Source organism: Symphodus melops (assembly GCF_947650265.1).
Source record: "Symphodus melops genome assembly, chromosome: 1".
NCBI lineage: Eukaryota > Metazoa > Chordata > Actinopteri > Labriformes > Labridae > Symphodus > Symphodus melops.
This window is the reverse complement of record NC_136691.1, coordinates 40,158,284-40,177,081: the sequence shown is the minus strand read 5'-3', so window position 1 is coordinate 40,177,081 and position 18,798 is coordinate 40,158,284. Positions and strand designations below refer to the sequence as shown.

Below are 18,798 nucleotides of genomic sequence, written 5' to 3'. Positions count from 1 at the left end.
CTCTCTATCTAGACCCCCCCACAGACACACAGACAGACACACACACACACACACACACACACACACATTGTTAAAGTCTTCTCAGCGTCTTCACCACAAATTATTTCCCATGTTGTCATGCGTCTCCCTAAAGTTCCTTCATAAAAGGATTAACATGCAAAAAAGGCAGTTTACATAACAATGACAGCGTGTGTGTTTAAAATCCACACTTCAAAACATGATTATCATAAGCATGAGAAACTTTCTACGGACCTTCAGCATTATGTGGGATATGAGGTGTTTTTTATTCTCTTACAACCTGTAATTTTATTAATGATTAAAGGACTACCAGTACAATAAAGCACAGCAGCTACTTTAATATTTAATTTGAACAATAAACAGGCTGATTGATCTTAATTCATTTTTCTCCTGTTGATTTTTTTCTCTTTTATTATCATAAAAGTTAACACAAATATTTATGTGCTGGTGGAAACTAAAAAAGTATTTAAAATGGTGTGTGTTAATGGTTTATAGCCAATAAATTTGGCGTTTTTGTATTTGCTTTGTACAATTTTAGGACAAGACACGCTATAATGCTTTGCCGCACAATGCACACACATGCACTTGCACAAACAGCCTGTCATTGCTAATAGAAATAAAAGATAGAAAAAAAATATCTTTTTTTTTTTCCCAGAGAGCCCCACTGATTAATTAGAGCTATCTGTCTGAAGACCTCTTGGTTAACTTAAACAACTTCTCCTGCCTCACTACCTCTCTAGCACGCACGCACGCACGCACACACGCACACACGCACACGCACACACACACACACACACACACACACACACACACACACACACACACACACACACACACTCTCTCTCTCTCTCTCTCTCTCTCTCTCTCTCTCTCTCTCTCTCTCTCTCTCTCAAATACACACACCTCCAAAGAAAACAAAAGCCCACTAATCATTTGAAGCCTGCTCTTTGTAGGTGGGGCCCGGTCATTATCAGGCCTCAGCAGTGCAGGTTTTTGTTGGTTTTAGCTCTGCATCCTCAATCAATCGCTAACAGGAAGAACTTTAATCAGAGTTTTAATGCAGCTGTACAAGAGGTGGGCCGGCCCATTGTGCTGGTCTGAAAGGGCCGATCGGAGGGGAGTCCTCTCGCGTTTCTTTACATTCACCTGCTGGGCCCTATTGGCTCTTTTTCTGAAAGAAAAGGACAAGGGGAATGAATAAAGAACACAGTGTGTCCGCTCAACCAGCCTATGGGTTAATCAAGGAGCTACTTGTCATCTCCACAGAGTCTCACAGTGCTGCTGGTTAAGCTCTCCCTGTCTCTTTCCCAGGACAATTCAAACTCGCTGAGTAGCCGGGACGGGACCAACAACAGCGCGACATAACACAACCATGAGCTAATGATATGCTGCTTTCAAATTAATGTATGAAGCACGAGGGCTGCTGGGAAAGCACAGAGGGGGAAAACTTTAGCAACTTCATCAAATCATAGAGGAACACAATTTTGAGAGAATTGGTGGACTCAAAAAAGGATTAAATAAAATCCATGAAAGAATCAAAACATTGTGGTGTGGGAAATGGTTCACAGAATTACTTGATCTAAGTACTAGTTATACAAAAGCACCTGCGTTAGGCCTTATGGAAGTACAGTGAAGGCTCCAATTGACTTCAAAGAAAACTAATACAATTCAGCACACAAACACATACACAAGACATATACACAAAACTTGCACTTTTTTTTTTGCAGTTTCGACTTTTGTCTGCATATTTTTATTGTGTTAAGATTTGATTTCACCCCAACCATGCTTAACACAATTGAAAGGAAACCATATTTAAACAATACTTTTAAATATGAAACACATGCACAGATAAGGCTATGGTAGAGTAAAGTTAGACTTCCACCAGGCACTGGATCTTCAAAAAGAATAGTGGTGAAGTTCAAGACATGGTGCAGAGGGGCAACATTAGCTCTTATTCAAAGCCTTTAAATGATGCTCTTACCCCATCTAGTGAAGAGAGGGAGTAACTATCATCATTTCAAGAGACTGAATGTGTGCTAATGGGTGTGTTTGTCTCAAATAATTTTTTTTTTCTTCTTCAAAAAACTTTGGCAAATTAATTAAAGTGGAATTAAAGATCTTGCCCTGGTTTCACGATTTAAGTATGGCAGCATATGACAATTCCTTTTTAAAATATAAATGAATTTGCAGTCTTTTCAGTAATTAATTGACACATTTGCTTTTGTTTGATTTCTTCACACAGAGCCCACAAGAGGGCATTATTTAATCATGGACTGTAAAATATATCACAGATTATTCTGAAGGAAGGATCAATTTAGTCTTCTGTAAAGACTGAAAAAGTCAACAGTAGGATTATTCCAAATAGCAGAGAAATAATTTGTTGTTATTGGTTTTTTTTGTTTTAAAGGAATACTAAAAAATCTCAAATGTTTTGGAAAAAATTGGGAAAGAAAATTCAAAAATTGAAATTGGAGCTAAAAAGACCTCAGAATTATTGTTTAAAGAATAAAAATAGAATTTAAAGAAATAAATTAAATCATACTAAATCATAATTTTTCTTTAGAATTAAATTCTATTACTTAGGTAATTTTTATCATCTTATGTTGTATGAAAAAATATTCACAGAGCAAAAGTTCAGATCAACATTTAGTTTCAACATGTTTTCTGTAAGGAGTTTAGCCCAGCCTGTGTGACATCTCCAGTGAAAAAAAATGTCTGCAATTTGCTGCTCACAGAGGGTGCTTTGGAATTATGTATGTAATTTAAACACCAGATTTGTCAGTGACAATGTAGACCGGTGACTAATGGCTGATCCACCTGACAGGGCTTTTTGTTGAAGTCCACAGGAAGTCCACAGGAAGCCTGCAGTGCTCTCCAGCAGGGCCTGCTGCACTCAGAAGAAAAATCTCAGAGTAAAAGGACGGCAGCAATTAAGAAAACAAAAGAAGAGGATGCAAGTGAGAATTACAAGAAGCCGACACCCAGCTTTTATGCTATCAATTACAGAGCATCTGAAAAAAAGTGTCTAGTGGTCAATATTTGTAAAATATGTATTATACATAGAACTGTGAATAAAGCTTGGAAAATGAGAATGACATGTTTTCTTTGAAATGTGATATTTTTCTGGGTATCAAAATTGTTATTTTTGAAAATGAAATTCTGGGAAGACATATTGTGGCGCTATAATTTCTGTTTGTCATTATATTTCTTTTCATTTCCTGAAATTAACGAGAGCAAACGGGGAACTCATCTGAACAGTAAACAGTAAATGTGAACATTGCGTTAAATTTATAATGACTGCGTTTAGAATCACTTGAGCTTGCTCAATTAACAAAATTCAAATGAGATGAAAAAATTGTGTGCACATGCTACTTCGGTTTGATTCCCTGCCGTTTTTTTAACAAGCTGCTTCTAAAAGCTTATTTCAGCTGAATTGTGGTGTTCGAGTGCTGATTTTGACAGGCACTCTCTGCAGAAGGTCAGCTTTTCACCTGTAAGGAGAGAAATTAGCCTGCCTAATTTTTGCTGTCCTTCAGGTGCAGCCTGACAGCCTGCTTTGCATTTTAATGCAGACAACCTGATTATTAAATCTTAGAGGGCTTTTTTTGTCTGCAATAAATGGCTTAGGTTGCTTGGCAACGTGGCTTGATCAAACAGGGTTCCCCTCCCCCGTTTGCAAGCTCATAATTCTTCGTCTATATTCAGGCATCCTCTTCTTAATTAGATTAAAATACAAAAAAAGAACACTGCAAGCATATACACAATAATATAAAGATGCACACTCTCTCTCACACACATATAACATGTGTTCGCCAAAAAAAAGAAAAATCAAATCTCGCAGGGAAAAAAAATTGTGGTATCTATCTTCATTGCAATTAATATATATTTTTATTTACAATTGCATTCATTAAAAACTTTTATGTTTCATCAAAGGCTTAAATTGCTTGTTTTAAAATAAGACTGAGGTTTCCCTTTTTTTAAAAAATCTGATAAAAAACTAATTAAACATTTTTTAAGGACAAACAGCTGGAAAAGGATTACACACTGAGTATTAAGCACTCCTCAGGGAAGAAAAGGCAGAACAGAGCCAACCGTCAGGCCATATATCCCATTCACCCAAATGGCCGGTTATTTGCAAAGCTGAGGACATACACGTTGATGTAAAGGATCATTTGTAGGACTTGATGGCGCCGGTCCTGTGAAGGATTGGATTTTCAACTGATCAGCTGCACTTTAACATCTCTCTGTACCTGTCCTCTACATCTCATTCTTATCTACAGTGCTCACAGTGATGGAACACGGTGTGCTTCCCATTGATGAGGAAACTCTTTACAAATGAGCAGGACTCACTTTGTTTTTCTAAATAAAACATTTCCATCCGAGTTAGGAAAACAGAAAACATTTCTGCACTCTTTGCATTTGTCTTCAAGGTAAACTTAAATGGGTTATTAAATTTCATTCAGTTCTTGCTAGTTTCACTGTGGAGGAAGAAGTTGTATGCATATATAGCAAACCAAGGACAGTTGAATTTGCAGGAAAGAGCGTGCCATTTCTGCTCTCCCTGAAGCTACAGTTTTGATTGAATCCTGAAATGAGTTGAAATGTCACAAATCCCAACCAATATGCTCGAAAAATGAAAATTGGCCTTGGGGTTTTTAAGGTTCCCATTAAGGATGTGCTTAACACGTTCTGTTAAGTGTGGTTGGAGTGCACCAGAACTACAACATAATCATGTGTCTACGCACACTCAAGCAAGAAGTCCCTAAAATGCATTGACGCTGAGTGAAACTCGCTCTCTCTATCTTTGGTGAAGGGTTAAATCAGGCCTGACTGGGCCCAAGGCAAGAAAAAAGCCAAAGGGCACGCTGGTTTCAAATTAAACCCTGGCAATATTTGAGCTAAGAGGGAGAAAATACAAAGAAGACTGGTACTACAAAAGCTCGGTACATCTTTAATTTACCTGCAGAATGTTGAAAATATATCTACAAAACTAACATGCATTGAAACTGGTGCCTATTACTTCCATCTCACAGCTTCTCTGCCTTTTCTCTGTCATTTTATTACATGTGATACCTTCTGCAATGTCTTGCTTTAACAAAAATGTAAACTCAGTTTCTCCTTTCAGACAGGTAATGTGTGTCTTTGTCTGAATGCGCTGATTTGATACAAACATCCCTCTTCCTCTCAGGTAGCTGTATTTTCAGGAAACAGGAGGAAAAGGGACTGCTTAGTATTCACATCACGTAAAGTGGGTCTGTGTTCCTCATTTAGTGCTGTACTGTACAGCTGGGGAGCTGTCCGGCGCGCGGTGGCAATATGCAAATGAGCTTGGATTTAAATGGAGATTGAGGTAGACACAAAGCTCAATTAGAGACACACAGAGAGAGGGAGAGAGATGGGGACTTTGAGTGTCTGGGGGGGAAAGGGGAGGGAGGGAAAGAGAAGAGAAGAAGAAAGAGCCCTGATGCCAACCTGAGGAAACCGATGGACACATACAAACACAAAGGCACATACACATAGAGGTGGATATACTTAAACTACCGGGCAACATTTCCAAATTCTCTGAGGGGGCTCAGACGGCAGTGATATGTTTTGCTCACACCAATCACGCTGAGAATATCCCACATCATCTATATCACTCATATAATCAAAAACAAGCACAATCATGCAGGTGCACTTTTCTTTTTCTTTAAGGCCCAGAAGAGAGGCTCCCCCCATGTGGCATGAATAAAGAGGGAAACAGCGGCCATTTTGTTCTTGGGTGTTAGTCCATGCCCAGCAGCAGTGCGAAATATCACCTGACCCAGTGCCTGCATGAGTGTCCTTGGACAAGACTCTGACATCAGCGCTGCCACCACTGGTTGTCATGGCAACCCTGTTGAGGATGGGGGGGTGGGGGTGTTTGTGCATGATGGAGGGTAAACATATTTTTAAAAAATTAATATGCACACATATAGGGTGTTTGAATGAGGATTTAATTGTATCTGTTGGTGTGTGAAGCTTTAATGGGATTCAAAGCTATAGCAAAACGAGGAACATCAAAGAAGGCACCAAAAAAAAAAAGATTACGCGAGCTCATTGGTCAGAGAAATCATTTGCATCGTTGTCAAGGTTATTGCCAAATGATTTTCCTTTCATACAAGCAAGCAGCTTCATAAGGGAGAGGATAATCCTCCTCCTCCTCCTCCTCCACAGTATTATCAGCAAAATGAATAGTTTACACAGTACAAATAGTGCAGACGAGGTGATGCTTCACACAACATCAAACTGTCGGTCAGCGGCTGACTTTCAGTCCATGAATTGTAATAATTTCAGGTTTTCGAGTGCAGCAGGAATAGGACGGAGAGCAAATTCAACTCTGACTGAATCAAAGTAACTTGATCAGGGAGGCTCTAAGATCATTCAGATGATCTGTAGAAGACACAAAATCACACAAGTCTGATTTCCCATAAAACACTGGCTGTCAGTTCACATAGGTGCATCGTTTTGTCACACAGACAGAGTAATAACAAAAAAAATGTCTATCTACTCCCAACCATCTCTCAAATACACACAAGAGTTTAACTGGCTCCATGGTTCAATAGCATCCATGCATTCCCTACTTACTAAGCCTCATTACTGATATTTAAGAATAAGAAAAATATGTTTGGACTAAAACAGGTCGTCCACACAGCACTGAGGATTTATGACAAATAGCAGACAGAAAGACTGACAGCACAAACGTAGTCTACAGGATGCACACAGTCGCTCACGCACGCACGCGAGCATTACACGCCCTATCGGCGCGCGCACATAAAGTAGTCAACGTTGCACTGGTCTCATCAATAATGCATCGGCACTTCATGTTTATGCAATATAAACTACATGGCAAAAACCGAGCGATGGATAGCTACTGTAGATGTAAGCCCGGCGTACATTGCACGTGCAGCGTTTTACAAGCTTATCACGCACTCAGCTCACACAGCAAAGTTCAAATGTTTTAGTTTTTTTCCGCATGAAGGTAAAGAAAGAGATTAAGATAATAAAATTGTCATCAGCACATACCTGTTAAAGCATTATTTCTTTCGTTCTGGTTTATGTCGGCTTGAAGGGCTTCAAGATAACACTGCAACTAAGGAAATAAAACTAGCTGTGGCGATATGCAAATTAACAGCTCCTGCTGAACGCACGGTCATTTATTATTCATAAATTACTCATGTTTATGCAAATGACGGTATACGGTAACGCTGGTGGGGGTGGCTCCATCTAAACACACAGTGATTCAATTGCTGTCATGATTCAGTTTCTGTTCTGCTCTTCCATCTCGAAAAGATTCAAATCCACCAACATATTCATAAACCGGCTCAGTCATTTTGAAGTTTCTTTATAGTCACTGAGCTCTGAGGGAAATCAGACAAAGTGCATCAGTGGCACTATTATTTTTCTTTCTATGTTTTCTTTTTTTATCATAGCATACTACTTTATAAACACACGTTTGTTAACCTGCTGAGTGACTCATTGGCCTGCAAATTGATTGTCCATTGGGTAGAATAATCGGCGTTTAAAAGTTACAGACTATAGGGTTTAATAATGCAGTAACAGAAAAAGCCCCTTTTTAAAAATACAATAAGTTAAACCCTCTTGTGACAAGTGGCTATAAGCCTATTTATGTTCTTAAAAGTTACAGCTATATGAAAGTTGTAGACTGACTACATAAAACAAAAGATGAAAGGGTGTGCCTGTGTGCGTGAGAGACGGGGGGAGAGGAGAGATTTCAATTGCGCCTTTAATTGTAAATTACGGTAGTGTGGCGTCATCAATGAGGGACGATGTGACGCAAAAGAATGGCGACAGGCGTCAGTTTTATTATAGCTAGTGAGAGAATCTTTTTAGTAGCTCCAAAAGTAGCATTCAAAGCTGTGTTTTAGGACGCTAAAGCTGCATACAGCCCAAATTCACCAGGTTTCATGTCGGCGTTATCCGGAATAAATGGACTAGCGTATTTGTAGGCACAAAGTAAAGATATTTATGCTCAATCAAACCTGTCGTATTGTTAGCAGCAGGCTGACTGTACGTTTCTGTTTGTGTGTTTTTGTCTTATATCACATTATTTGACGGTTTTCCGCTCCTTTATCTTCCAGAAGCAGCCATGTTTCACATCAGTTCTCAGAGAAAATACTGGATCTTTAAAAGTGAAGATGAACTCGAGCACATGAGACAGAAGGCCAATCAAAAGTTCCGCAACAAGATACACGAAAGTGGAAAGGTGAGTAGTTAAATATGTAGATGCAATAACAACTCCAAAGAAGGACTCTTAAAGTTCTGATCTGCTGTTTGTGAAACAGGCCGGTGTGAGTGCGTCCACCTGCTTCCTGGAGCGTCACGAGGAGGACGTCTTGTTGAGACACTATGAGAGGAGGCTGCTGGACTTCTGCAACGCCTTCAAACCTGCCATGCCCAAATCTGTCGTGGTGTGTGTTATGTGTGCACTCCTTCTTTTCACCTGTGTGTGTGTAAATGGATGTGTGCCTTAATGTCTGAACTTTGTCTGACCCATGTGTGTGTCTCACCCTGTACAGGGCACAGCCATCATGTACTTCAGGAGATTCTACCTGAACAACTCTATCATGGAGTACCACCCGAGGATTATCATGTGAGAGGAGCCTTTTGGTCAACGTGGACTTGAAAAGACGAGCCCTGTTCTTATCCGTCTGTACAATCTGTTTTGAACTCACCTCTGTGTTCCAGGCTGATTTGTGCATACCTGTCCTGTAAAGTGGACGAGTTCAACGTGTCCAGCACCCAGTTTGTGGGCAACCTCCTGCAGGAGACCCCAGCAGGGCAGGAAAGGGTTCTCGAACAGATCCTGGAGTACGAGCTGCCGCTGATCCAACAACTCAACTTTCACCTGGTGGTCCACAACCCTTACAGACCCATGGAGGGCCTGCTCATCGACATCAAGGTATGGGATTGCTCTTGAAAGTAGCTCTTCTTGCACCCTTACACGGTCTTCTGGTTCTTTTTTTTTTTTTTTGTCGTCAACATTCTCAATCCAATTTAACGTTACCTCTTGATAAATGTCACTCCTCAGACAAGATACCCCACACTGGAGAACCCAGAGTCACTCAGGAAGAGTGCTGATGACTTTCTAACACAGGCGGCCCTGACAGATGCCGGCCTGCTGTTTCCTCCCTCTCAGATCGCTCTCACAGCTATTCTGAACAGTTCATCGAGAGCCGGCCTCAGCATGGAGAGGTTAGTCATCAGGCATGTTTGGGCTGAAGCGAGGACCATTGCTGAGGTTTAACCTCAAAGAGTAATATAGAACCAGCAATTCAATCATGCTCGCACTTGTTTTTTTTTTCCACAGCTTGATTATTTGTGAGTGCTAACAGGCTCATACAGACACACACTTTGAATGACGTGAATGTGTTAATCACATTTGGCACACTGTATGTTAACTTTACCTTTATATATTGGAAACTCAACCTGCACGTTTAAATTAATGTTTCAGTTAACATATTTTTTTTTCTTTCATTTAAAAACATTTTCTTTTATTATTATTTGTGATCTGTGTTTTAAGTCTCGTTATAGGTAGTTTTGGAAATGTTGTGGACATATCTGACAGTCCTATGTTTCTTGTTAAGAGGTCTTGATTCATTTCTTTGTTATAATTGAAGGGAAATTGTTTGTCCCACCATCTGGGGGACAAACGTGATGTTGACAAACTGTTTTCTCCCAAACACCTAGCTACCTAACGGAGTGTTTGGGCCTGAAAGGGGACAAAGAGAGTCTTTCCAAGATGTATGACTCAATGAGACGTGAGTAAAGTGTACCTTTCCAACTCTCACCACTAGATGGTGTCACTGAGCCGTCTGGGGCGTGACTTCAGGTTAGACAAGTCAAAACGATTTGTTTGTGTTCATGCAGGGATGAAAACCCTCCTGAAGAAATACGAGCTACCCAAACCAGAGGAGGTGAATGTTTACAAACAGAAGCTGGAGAGGATTCATGCTGAATTCAGTCTAAGCAAGTAAGGATACATTTCCTGCACATGTTCCTAATGTCATAAACAGTCATATTAAAAAGAATGGACAGGTATAATGCATTTTATGGAGCACGTTGATGTGGGTTTGTGTATGCACACCCGAGTAAGAAATCCTTACGTTTTCGTATGTGGTTACAGTTTTGTTTTTTTTATTTTAGCTAGGTTCTCGTATCTAAGATGCAAAAGGTTTAAGGTTCAGAATCAGGTAGAAAAATAAAAAGGAACACATCAGCTGTATGAAATACAAGAAAGGAAGTATAACAGCACGCCACATTCCTCCCTACATCACCCATACCATGTAGCACAGCTGATATATTGGTATTGCTGATGAGGAGACGTTCAGGCTCATTTATCTGTTGCCAGTTGTCTGTTAACACTTGGTGAGGTCGGTGAGGTCCTTTAGTATCGTAAGTGCATCTACAGTAAACAGTTTGGTAAACTCTCGAGCGATGACAGGCACAGATTCGGATGCGAATCATCAGGAGGCGCACAAACTGACCCTTCTAAGTCTGGGACTTAGAAGTGGATCAATCTGTGCGTGGCGCGACTTCTCAAGATGAATCTACATGGAAACAGTCGGTGCGGAGGTGTGCTGAGACGCCACTCTGTGATCAGCGGGGGAGCAAAAGAGAGAGAGAGGGACTGCAAATGCATGGAAAAGCTTATTCGTTGACACCCTGAAGCTTAAAGGAAGTCCAGGTGGTGGTTGTTAGAGCAGCATATATGTAGGCCCACACACAATAGCAGGATCCATTCAGGGTTAACACATGCACAGGACAGGATACAGAAATCTACAAACTTTATCTTTCACCTCAGCTAGTTTATACACAAAACACCTGTTTACTTCTTTACAAGCCTAAGTAGAGCATATCAACAAACAAAAGCAGCATATAGAAAAGGTAACAAGTGGTTTCAGTGCTGCGTGGAATTCATACATAAAGACGAGTGGAAGTCAAAGATGAAGGAAGAGCTTGTCGTAATATCAGGTGGCCCAGGCAAGCGGACGGTGCGTAAAAAGGGAGTTAAGGCTTGTCATCTCGGAGAGAGGTGCTATGTTTAAAATTCCCTGATGACGGCTACTTCAATGCTTTGGGCTGCCTTCCCCTGTAATCCTTTTAGTCTTTAGTCCAAGTAAAGAAAAGGCCGAGCGTGGAGGTCTTGTTTGTCAACCATATCGAGGCAAAGTTCTGAGGGAAAGGAAGGCATACCAGGAAAGACAAAGAAGGTCTTCAGTCGAAGGTATCTCAGGTCCATCTTCATAGATGAGGCAACTCTGATCAGAGTCACAGAACACGCTGTCAGTGTCTAATGCGTTTTTTTTTTTTTGGGAAAGGACTTTGGAAGGACAGTATTGAAATATGCAGCAAGTGGTTTCCCATGGAGAACAGCCATATTGCGCTTCCACTGCCTTTTAATCTAGGCCACATGCTTATAAATACAAACGGACTTTTGTCATCGGCCTCGTGTGTCGAGGGCTCACTTTGGCTGTCAACGTGGTCCGACTCAGCACACGCACGTTTTTCCATTCTCAGCTGCGAACCTGTAAAACTCACATAACTTGGATGGCAGCAGCCAGAGACATGATGGTGCACTCTGTCCTGTGAAATAAAGCGGACACGTTTGAGAGGCGCACGCCTTAAAGGTCACTTCAATCCACTGTTATTACATGCTTATGAATACGCACGGTGGGAGTCCTAATGAAGCCAAATAGTGTACGGTAACTACAACTACAGATGGAGACCATGAAGGTGTGGCGACAACAAGATGAGTTCACCAACAACTACTGCTTGCAAAAGTTCTGATGATGAAATCTTTGCAGAGGTAACCGGTCTGGGTTTTTTTTTGGTGCATGTTGCACATTGTTATTTTTTTTTTTTTTCTATTACAGCAAACGAAAGCGAGGGTATGAAGAGGAAGGTCACGTGGCAAAAGAACCGCGTTTGGAAGAAGAGGTGAGACTTTACTTTGGATTTCTGACGACAGGAACACTTCTAGATGTTCTGGTCTTTCTAAAGTTGGACTTTTTTTTTTTTTTTAATTGCAGGTTTGGACTGATGAAGACCTGATGTGAGCATTTACTGTACGTCCTAATACTTTTGGATTAAAGTTAAGATGCAGTCAAGTGTTCAGCCATCGAGATCGTCGTTCTCTGAGGTGTACATGTTGTATTTACCTTTTTACAGATTATTGTACATGCTTGTGATGCCTTTGTTCTGCAAGAATAAAGATATTTTCCTACATTTTTCTCTCCATTTTTAACATCTTGACATGTGAACAAGCAGAGATATGCTGTGTGCATACATTTCTCCACCTTTATCGGGGGACAAGGAACCACTCATTCAGCTACTTGAAAAAAAAAAAAAACTGTTTAATAAGTGCATGCATGTCTGATACAGTCTGTACTATTCCAAAGATTTCTGCTGTAAACACGGAGTTCTTTACTTGGTTTCTCTGATTATGTGTCTCGCCTGGCATGGAGAGGTTTCAAAAAGAAGACTTACCGAAATAATCAAAAATAGCTGATACATCTGAGAGAAAAAAAAAATTCAGTTTGTCTCATTTATATACTCATGATTCCAGCAAGAGAATTTATTCTTAATATAAAATAACCATACTTTTCTGAAAGACTTTGTTCCAATCTAGAAAACAAAGGGAAAACAAAAAGAACAAAATAGATAGAAATGCTCGTTTCAGCTCTTTGCGGATATTGTCACAACCTTAAAATAAAATCAGTCAATTACAGTATAAAAAGCATAATTGCTCATAATCCAGTTACAAGAAGAAAAAAAAAGGGGGGGGGGGGACTGAGAACTAGCTTCTTCATGTCAGTTTCCTCATATTGAGCAGGAAGTGGGGGACACGTTGGCAACCTGTGCTGTCAAAAAACCTCGGGTACAAAGACACTTCTTAAAATCTTTGTTTTTGGCCCTCGTGATGAAGGGAATGAAATGTACCCGAAGTCTGAAGAGTTTATGAGGGGGGGAAAAAAATCTGTTTCTGTAAATACAGCTGTCAGTCACTGGTGCAAGTTTTTTTTTTTTTTTCTTTGTAAGTACTGCGTCGGCTGTTTCACTCATCTGCTGTTGCATAGCTCGCTTGTGGTGAACGGGACAAGATGGCAGGTGGATGAGGATGGGCGGGACTATCGGAGGAGGACAATAATGGAGGGTGATGGCAGTGGAGGGGTTGCCATGGTGATGAGGGTAGAGCATGCTAGGTCTCCCCTTGTGCTGCACTCCGGCGGAGGAGACTTGACAGATGATGGGATGATGGAAGTAGGAGGAGGAGTGCAGTACTACCTGTTGCTGTTGGACATGGCATACTGAGCCTGCTTCTGCTGGAGGAGCTCTGTGATGGCCAGCAGCTTTTTCAACACATGCTGTGGAGGTGAGGGGAGGACGGGGAGACACAAAATCCATTCATTTCAGGAAAGGAAAAGAAAAAAATAAAAGCATCAAATCTGCCTGCGAGTGTGGCGCAGCTGGGGACATCAGTGCGTCTCTTACCTGCTGCGCTCCCCTCTCGTTGCTCAGCGTCCGGAGCTCGTCTGAGTGTGCGGCGCAGAGCTCGTGCAGCGCGGCCAGGTCCCGGGACAGATCTGTCCTAAAGTGCTCTGTGGCTTCAGGGAGGTCAGGGACGTTCTAGAAACACAGTCAAACAACTTCCTTAGCTTGTGAAGTATTCACCTTTCATTCCACACAATAAAACGGGACACTTGTAATGTTTTTTTTTTAAAGAATATTACTCACCCCTAATTCATCCAGAAACATAATCATCCTGTGTTTGTTGTTTTTGATGAAAGGGTTCACACCCTCCATGTAGGGTTCCTTCAAGCAGATACAAAAAAAGTTGAATGAAGCTGAAACTTAGGACAAAACATACTTAAAACTAATAATTCATGTGATGTACAGCTACAGTCAAAGTGTTCTTCCAGGCTGTTGTTCAAGTACCTTTGCACCAAATTCAACCAGGTTGGCGAGGTTCTGGACAGACTTAGCCACCAGTGTGAGGGTCCGGCCTGCTGCTGAGGATGGAGGGTCTGCAAGAAGAGAGGGTAGTAAAAAAAATAAAATAAAAAAAAAGAATATTTTAATATGTCACACGACATGTTAAAATATTGGGATAAATATGGGGTTCATAATGCTCACCAGCGATGATGTTGAACATTCTTGGGTTGAGGATTGCAGGACAGATCAGTCTCAGAAAGACAAAGCCGCTTAAAGGAGGAACAGATGATGTGAAACAGAAAATAAAAACATGTTAATAAAATTCTGAATTTAAGTTGTTGTCCAATGAACAAGAAAAAAAGAAAGAAAAGAGAAAATGAGCTGAGCTCAGTTGATCATTTGTGTGTGATTACCTCACAACCCTCGTGCGCATGGTGGTGTTGGTGGGCCATTTCTGCTGCACAGACTTTTGCAGACAGCCGTAGATGAACCTCAATGTCCTGAACAGATTGAGCATGTTAATGTGGTGGAAGGTTTTCACAAACCAGGGCATTGTGCGCACGTTTCAATATGTGCTTGTTCTTACGGGGGCAGGATCTCAGCGGCCATGAAGATCTTCTCCACCAGCTCAGACAGGATGTTGAGGAGATGAGCCAGGTTCAAGTTCACGTCCTCGTTCTTTTCCAGTTTAGAAGGGTTCAGCTTCAATTGAGATGTAATGAGAGCCAGAGAGAGGAGGGAAAGAGACGATGGAATAAATACGAGCTTCACATGGCCTGAACCCAACATACATAAAAACCTTCTACCACCAACGAGAGCAGGAGGGGAAATAGTTCAGAGACCAGTTCTGCTGTGTGACGGTCTCTTACCTCACAGGACTGTTTGCTCTCCATGATCTTGAGGATGCTGTCTTTGAGAGCGTGGTGGACGAACGGTGTGGCCGTGGCTTTCATGTACTGCTCCATCAGTGTGCTGGCCAGCGTGGTCGCTCTGAACAGGGTTGTGGCCTCATCTGGTGACAAGGCACAAGCAGACAACGTTAACGCCACATATACAAAAGCTGAGGTGTTCTTACTATGAAGGATTTGTGGGGGACATATAATATAAAATCCACTTTTACAGTGTTTTTGAAAATACATGTGGGTAACCTGAGTGTCTACGGACCCAAAGCATCTGACATAAATCCAACCAGTCCTTTAATAGTGGTCTGCATAAGTCTTGCAACACAGAGACAAGTACTCCATTTCAAATGTTCTCATATATCATCAGTTATTATTTATTTATTGTTATTTATTATTATCATATCAGTTTGTGACATCACAAGTTGGATTCTGGTTAATAAAATCCCCTCCCCTGGTATCTCCGATTCCAGCCACTGCCCAGAGCTAAACTTTTGCGCCGGTCCGCCTTTATATTCTCTCTACAGAGGAGAGATGTCTGCAGGGAAAACTCAGTGGGTCTCATTGCATTTAAAGAGACACGCACCAAAACGGCGTGTTCTGAGAGAGCTGGTTTCTACAGGGTGATAAACCCGTCTGTGGTGCTTGAGTCATTTTATAGTTTGACCAAAGCACAGCACGTATGCTTCGTTTCTTCACAGGGGACTGTTTGAAGATGTGAAAAAAAAGGGGGGTATAATATGTCCTCTTTAAGGTTTGAGAATATTATATACATTTAGCTTGTTTTGTTGCTATCATTGCTTCCTTTCTTACCCTCCATGTTAATCTCTCTGTCGTTGAGAGTCCTGAGTAGAGGAGCCTCCGCCTTCTCGTGTCTGAAGATCCGCAGGAGGAGGCTTGCAAGCAAGGTGCGGTCCTGACCACACACGTGGGCCAGAGCGTAGATGACATGGAACTCTTTCTGCAAAATCATCTGCAGAGGACACACAACAGTGATGCCATCTCTTTTTTTTTTTCTTTCCAGAAAACAAGTAGTAGACACCGAACAGACTTTGCAGTGAAAGGCTTTTCTTGGCTTAACGGACCTCTTTGAATTCGCTGTACTCCTCTTCGGGCATGATCTTCTCCATGGAGTACCTGGCACGTACCCGCAAGGAGCCCGGCTCGATGCCCTTCAGAGGCACGTGTGAGCTGAGAGGGAACCACTCGTCAATCATCTGGCCCTTCTGCAGACGGTTTAACTGGCACCGCATGAACACTGAGAGGAGGAGAAAGAGGACAGGAGGGACACAGAGCAAGAAAAAGCTTCTGTGAGAAATACGCTGAATGCAGAAAAACACAGAGCTGTTATATAATGTACAGATGCACTTACAGATGTCACTTTCTTTGCTCTTTTTTGTTTTGTTGCTCAGGCTGATTTCAAATCTGTTGATTTCACTCGACAAGTCACTGCAAGAAGAGAGATGAAGGATAGGCGTGTTTTGTGAATGGGTGCTGGTAGAGAAGATGCTATCACAGAATACAGGAGGAGAAAAAAGGAAAATTCTTATTTAGGTATGTGATAAACTCACTCGAAGATGAACTCCTCTGTGAAAACAGGGTTCTGCCCCTCCCTTGGGTGCGTTTTAGCAACCTGGACGCTATTCAGGTAGATGTTACAGTAGGGGCTGGTGAAATATTTCACTGGCAGCTTGTGGGCTTCCTCCACATACAGCACGAGGCTGCTCACCTGAGAGATCACACACACACACACACACACACGCGAGACAAACATAATGCAGGGAAGGCTTGAACAGTGTCCAAAAGAACAGTTTGTATTTTCATCAGAAGGTGTTGAAGTGTTCTTCTCTCAGATCATCCGATAATGAATCAAATGAACTGTTCTGACGATGTGAAACTTGAAGTGTCCTTTGAGTTGCTTTTCTCGCCAGTATTTCAAATGACCACCGGCCAATCCTGACGATGCAGCTTCTCTAGAGAACGTCATTATGTTTGTCAAATCCGTCTTTCTCTTGACTTGCACACATTGACTTTTTAAAATTTGAAACCTTGAACAGTTCTACACTTGTTTTGAAAGCCACCACGGAGTGAACTCAATTGGACTTAATGATTTCCTTTCAAATGAAAATTAAATTTATGAAATGGGATTGACAGGCGTAAAGCCTCGAAACGAAATATTACGTTGAGTTTAGGCCTTTTCAATGGAAATACAAAAAGACTGACTAACTTGTGTGAAGCAATCCAGGATTAAAGAGAACGAGTTTTGTTTTCTTACTGGGAACTTTGAAGAAAAGTATTTTTTTCTAAATATTCCTCCCAGATGTATCTCTGCCCCCTTCTTGAAATTCAAATTCAAGGACTTGTGAGTGATATGTGATCATGTGGTTGTGTAGGTACCTGTCTGAGTCTCTTGTTGGTGGTCGGCTGAGTGGTTTTTCTTAAGTTACTGCAGAAGGTGTGAAGGCATTTCATCCAATCCTGCAAAAAACAAAAGAGTCAGAATAAGGCATAGTTTTCATAACAACTGGTACACTTTAGACTATTCTATTTTAACCTCGTTGTTCTATGGATAAAATAAGAATCCAGCTCTCCAGCACGTCTCGAGGTCTTGATTGACTTAGTGTCTGAGACGTGAAGCTTTTTAGAGTAAGAGCACTCAGTCGGCACACACTCTGATCTCACCTGTGCCTGTTCTGGAGCCTCCCCGGCAAAGTAAAATATGTACTGTTCCTCACTAAAGTGCTGGACAACAATCTGGAAACAGTTTGGCCTGGGGGAAAAAGAAGAAGCAGAAATATAAATGATTATCATTTAAAATTAATCACATTCATTTGACGAATGGGCCTTTTATTCATGTGCACTTTTGCACCTTTTCTTACTTTATACTAAGGAGAATCATTTCAAGTCTCACCTGCCAAACAGACTGTCATGCACACCGTACACGGAGCACACGCTCAGGTCAATCAGCCCTTTGGGTTTGGTGGCTCTCTTCTCGCTCTCAAAGTAGATGAGCTGGGCGTCGTTTCCCTCCAGGATGAAATAAAGGTTCTTCCATCTTTTGCCTTTGCCTAAAGACCAAAGGAGAAAAAGGATGTTTAGTTATATTTAGCAGTCCTGACTGCTCAGAGGATACGATTACTCAGAAGTGAAAGAGAAGACAGACGTGATGTGCACCTTTGTTGAACATGAGGTAGCCTTTCTTGACAATGTTTTTGTAGAAAGCGTCTTTTGTTTTCCGTCTGATAGTGTTATAAATTTCCCTCCCATCCACCGTGTCAGCAAGAACTTGTTCCTGGTGCTGCAGCAAAAAATAGATAAAAAAATCATGAAGGCAATTCAAAGATCCAGCTTACAGCTTTAACTTCTTCACTTTTTTTCCTCTTTATCCAAATTATGATCAGTCTAATCTCATCAAAATGAGTGGAGTCAGAAACAAACCCTCAGACGAGTTCAAGGAAAGTAGGATACAGTTGTTTTATACCTGCACTGAAACTGGATCTTTCAGATTGTAGCCCTCCACAATCTGTTCTTTCTTGTAATGGTCGATGATGTCATCAACACTGCCAGAGAGAGAGAGAGAGAGAGAGAGAGAGAGAGATCCAACAGGAGAGTCATTTAACTCATTTTTCAACCTAATAGGCTTCATCAGCATGTCTTGTTTTGTATATTCTGAGGCCATCAGAGTGTGAGGCTTACCTGTTGTAGTACCTCCCCCCCATCATGTACTGATTGTTGGGGGTAGGGGAGATCTTGAACCTTTGGATGTTTTCATTGGTACGAAAAAAGAGGGAGTAGTCCCCAGGTGTGTTGTCTGACGGCCGCACTAGAAAACTGCACACCTGGCCGACTGTGAGACGAGAGGGGGGAGTGGGAGAGGAAGGTTTTGGTGCAGGCTCAGCAGTACCTT

At 41.4% G+C, this 18,798-nt stretch overlaps 2 protein-coding genes across 4 annotated transcripts in view; one reads left to right on the top strand and one right to left on the bottom strand.

Annotated features, from left to right (window-relative positions):
* The first annotated feature begins 7,815 nt into the window (after positions 1-7,815).
* Positions 7,816-12,280, top strand: ccnh (cyclin H). The gene is made up of 10 exons (XM_079347538.1): positions 7,816-8,013; positions 8,139-8,263; positions 8,343-8,468; positions 8,577-8,650; positions 8,746-8,959; positions 9,089-9,252; positions 9,748-9,818; positions 9,928-10,030; positions 11,934-11,997; positions 12,090-12,280. The coding sequence occupies exons 2-10, from the start codon at positions 8,147-8,149 to the stop codon at positions 12,114-12,116; spliced, it is 960 nt and encodes a 319-aa protein (XP_079203664.1). The 5' UTR covers positions 7,816-8,013; positions 8,139-8,146; the 3' UTR covers positions 12,117-12,280.
* rasa1a (RAS p21 protein activator (GTPase activating protein) 1a) overlaps positions 10,184-18,798 on the bottom strand; it is a 25,738-nt gene continuing 17,123 nt past the window's right edge. Inside the window, exons 8-26 of one of the 3 annotated variants that reach the window (XM_079347334.1) lie at positions 18,588-18,795; positions 18,373-18,451; positions 18,066-18,189; positions 17,803-17,959; positions 17,574-17,661; positions 17,289-17,369; positions 16,463-16,620; positions 16,264-16,340; positions 15,977-16,149; positions 15,705-15,864; positions 14,862-15,004; positions 14,579-14,694; positions 14,406-14,492; positions 14,194-14,261; positions 13,996-14,084; positions 13,795-13,872; positions 13,552-13,686; positions 13,345-13,424; positions 10,184-11,643 (exon numbers count right to left, since the gene is read on the bottom strand). In XM_079347334.1, the coding sequence (XP_079203460.1) occupies positions 11,595-11,643; positions 13,345-13,424; positions 13,552-13,686; positions 13,795-13,872; positions 13,996-14,084; positions 14,194-14,261; positions 14,406-14,492; positions 14,579-14,694; positions 14,862-15,004; positions 15,705-15,864; positions 15,977-16,149; positions 16,264-16,340; positions 16,463-16,620; positions 17,289-17,369; positions 17,574-17,661; positions 17,803-17,959; positions 18,066-18,189; positions 18,373-18,451; positions 18,588-18,795 (2,150 nt within the window). In that variant the 3' untranslated portion in view covers positions 10,184-11,594. Of the gene's footprint in view, positions 11,644-12,389; positions 13,425-13,551; positions 13,687-13,794; positions 13,873-13,995; positions 14,085-14,193; positions 14,262-14,405; positions 14,493-14,578; positions 14,695-14,861; positions 15,005-15,704; positions 15,865-15,976; positions 16,150-16,263; positions 16,341-16,462; positions 16,621-17,288; positions 17,370-17,573; positions 17,662-17,802; positions 17,960-18,065; positions 18,190-18,372; positions 18,452-18,587; positions 18,796-18,798 lie in introns of those variants that run through there. The other 2 variants (XM_079347336.1, XM_079347335.1) reach the window with 2 other exon arrangements.

Excerpts from the sequence above, each read along its gene's own strand:
- ccnh (XM_079347538.1), top strand. The coding sequence starts at position 8,147 with ATGTTTCACATCAGTTCTCAGAGAAAATACTGGATCTTTAAAAGTGAA. Across the intron at positions 8,469-8,576 it reads CCATGCCCAAATCTGTCGTG|GGCACAGCCATCATGTACTT; the intron begins GTGTGTGTTATG and ends CACCCTGTACAG. Across the intron at positions 10,031-11,933 it reads GCTGAATTCAGTCTAAGCAA|CAAACGAAAGCGAGGGTATG; the intron begins GTAAGGATACAT and ends TTTCTATTACAG.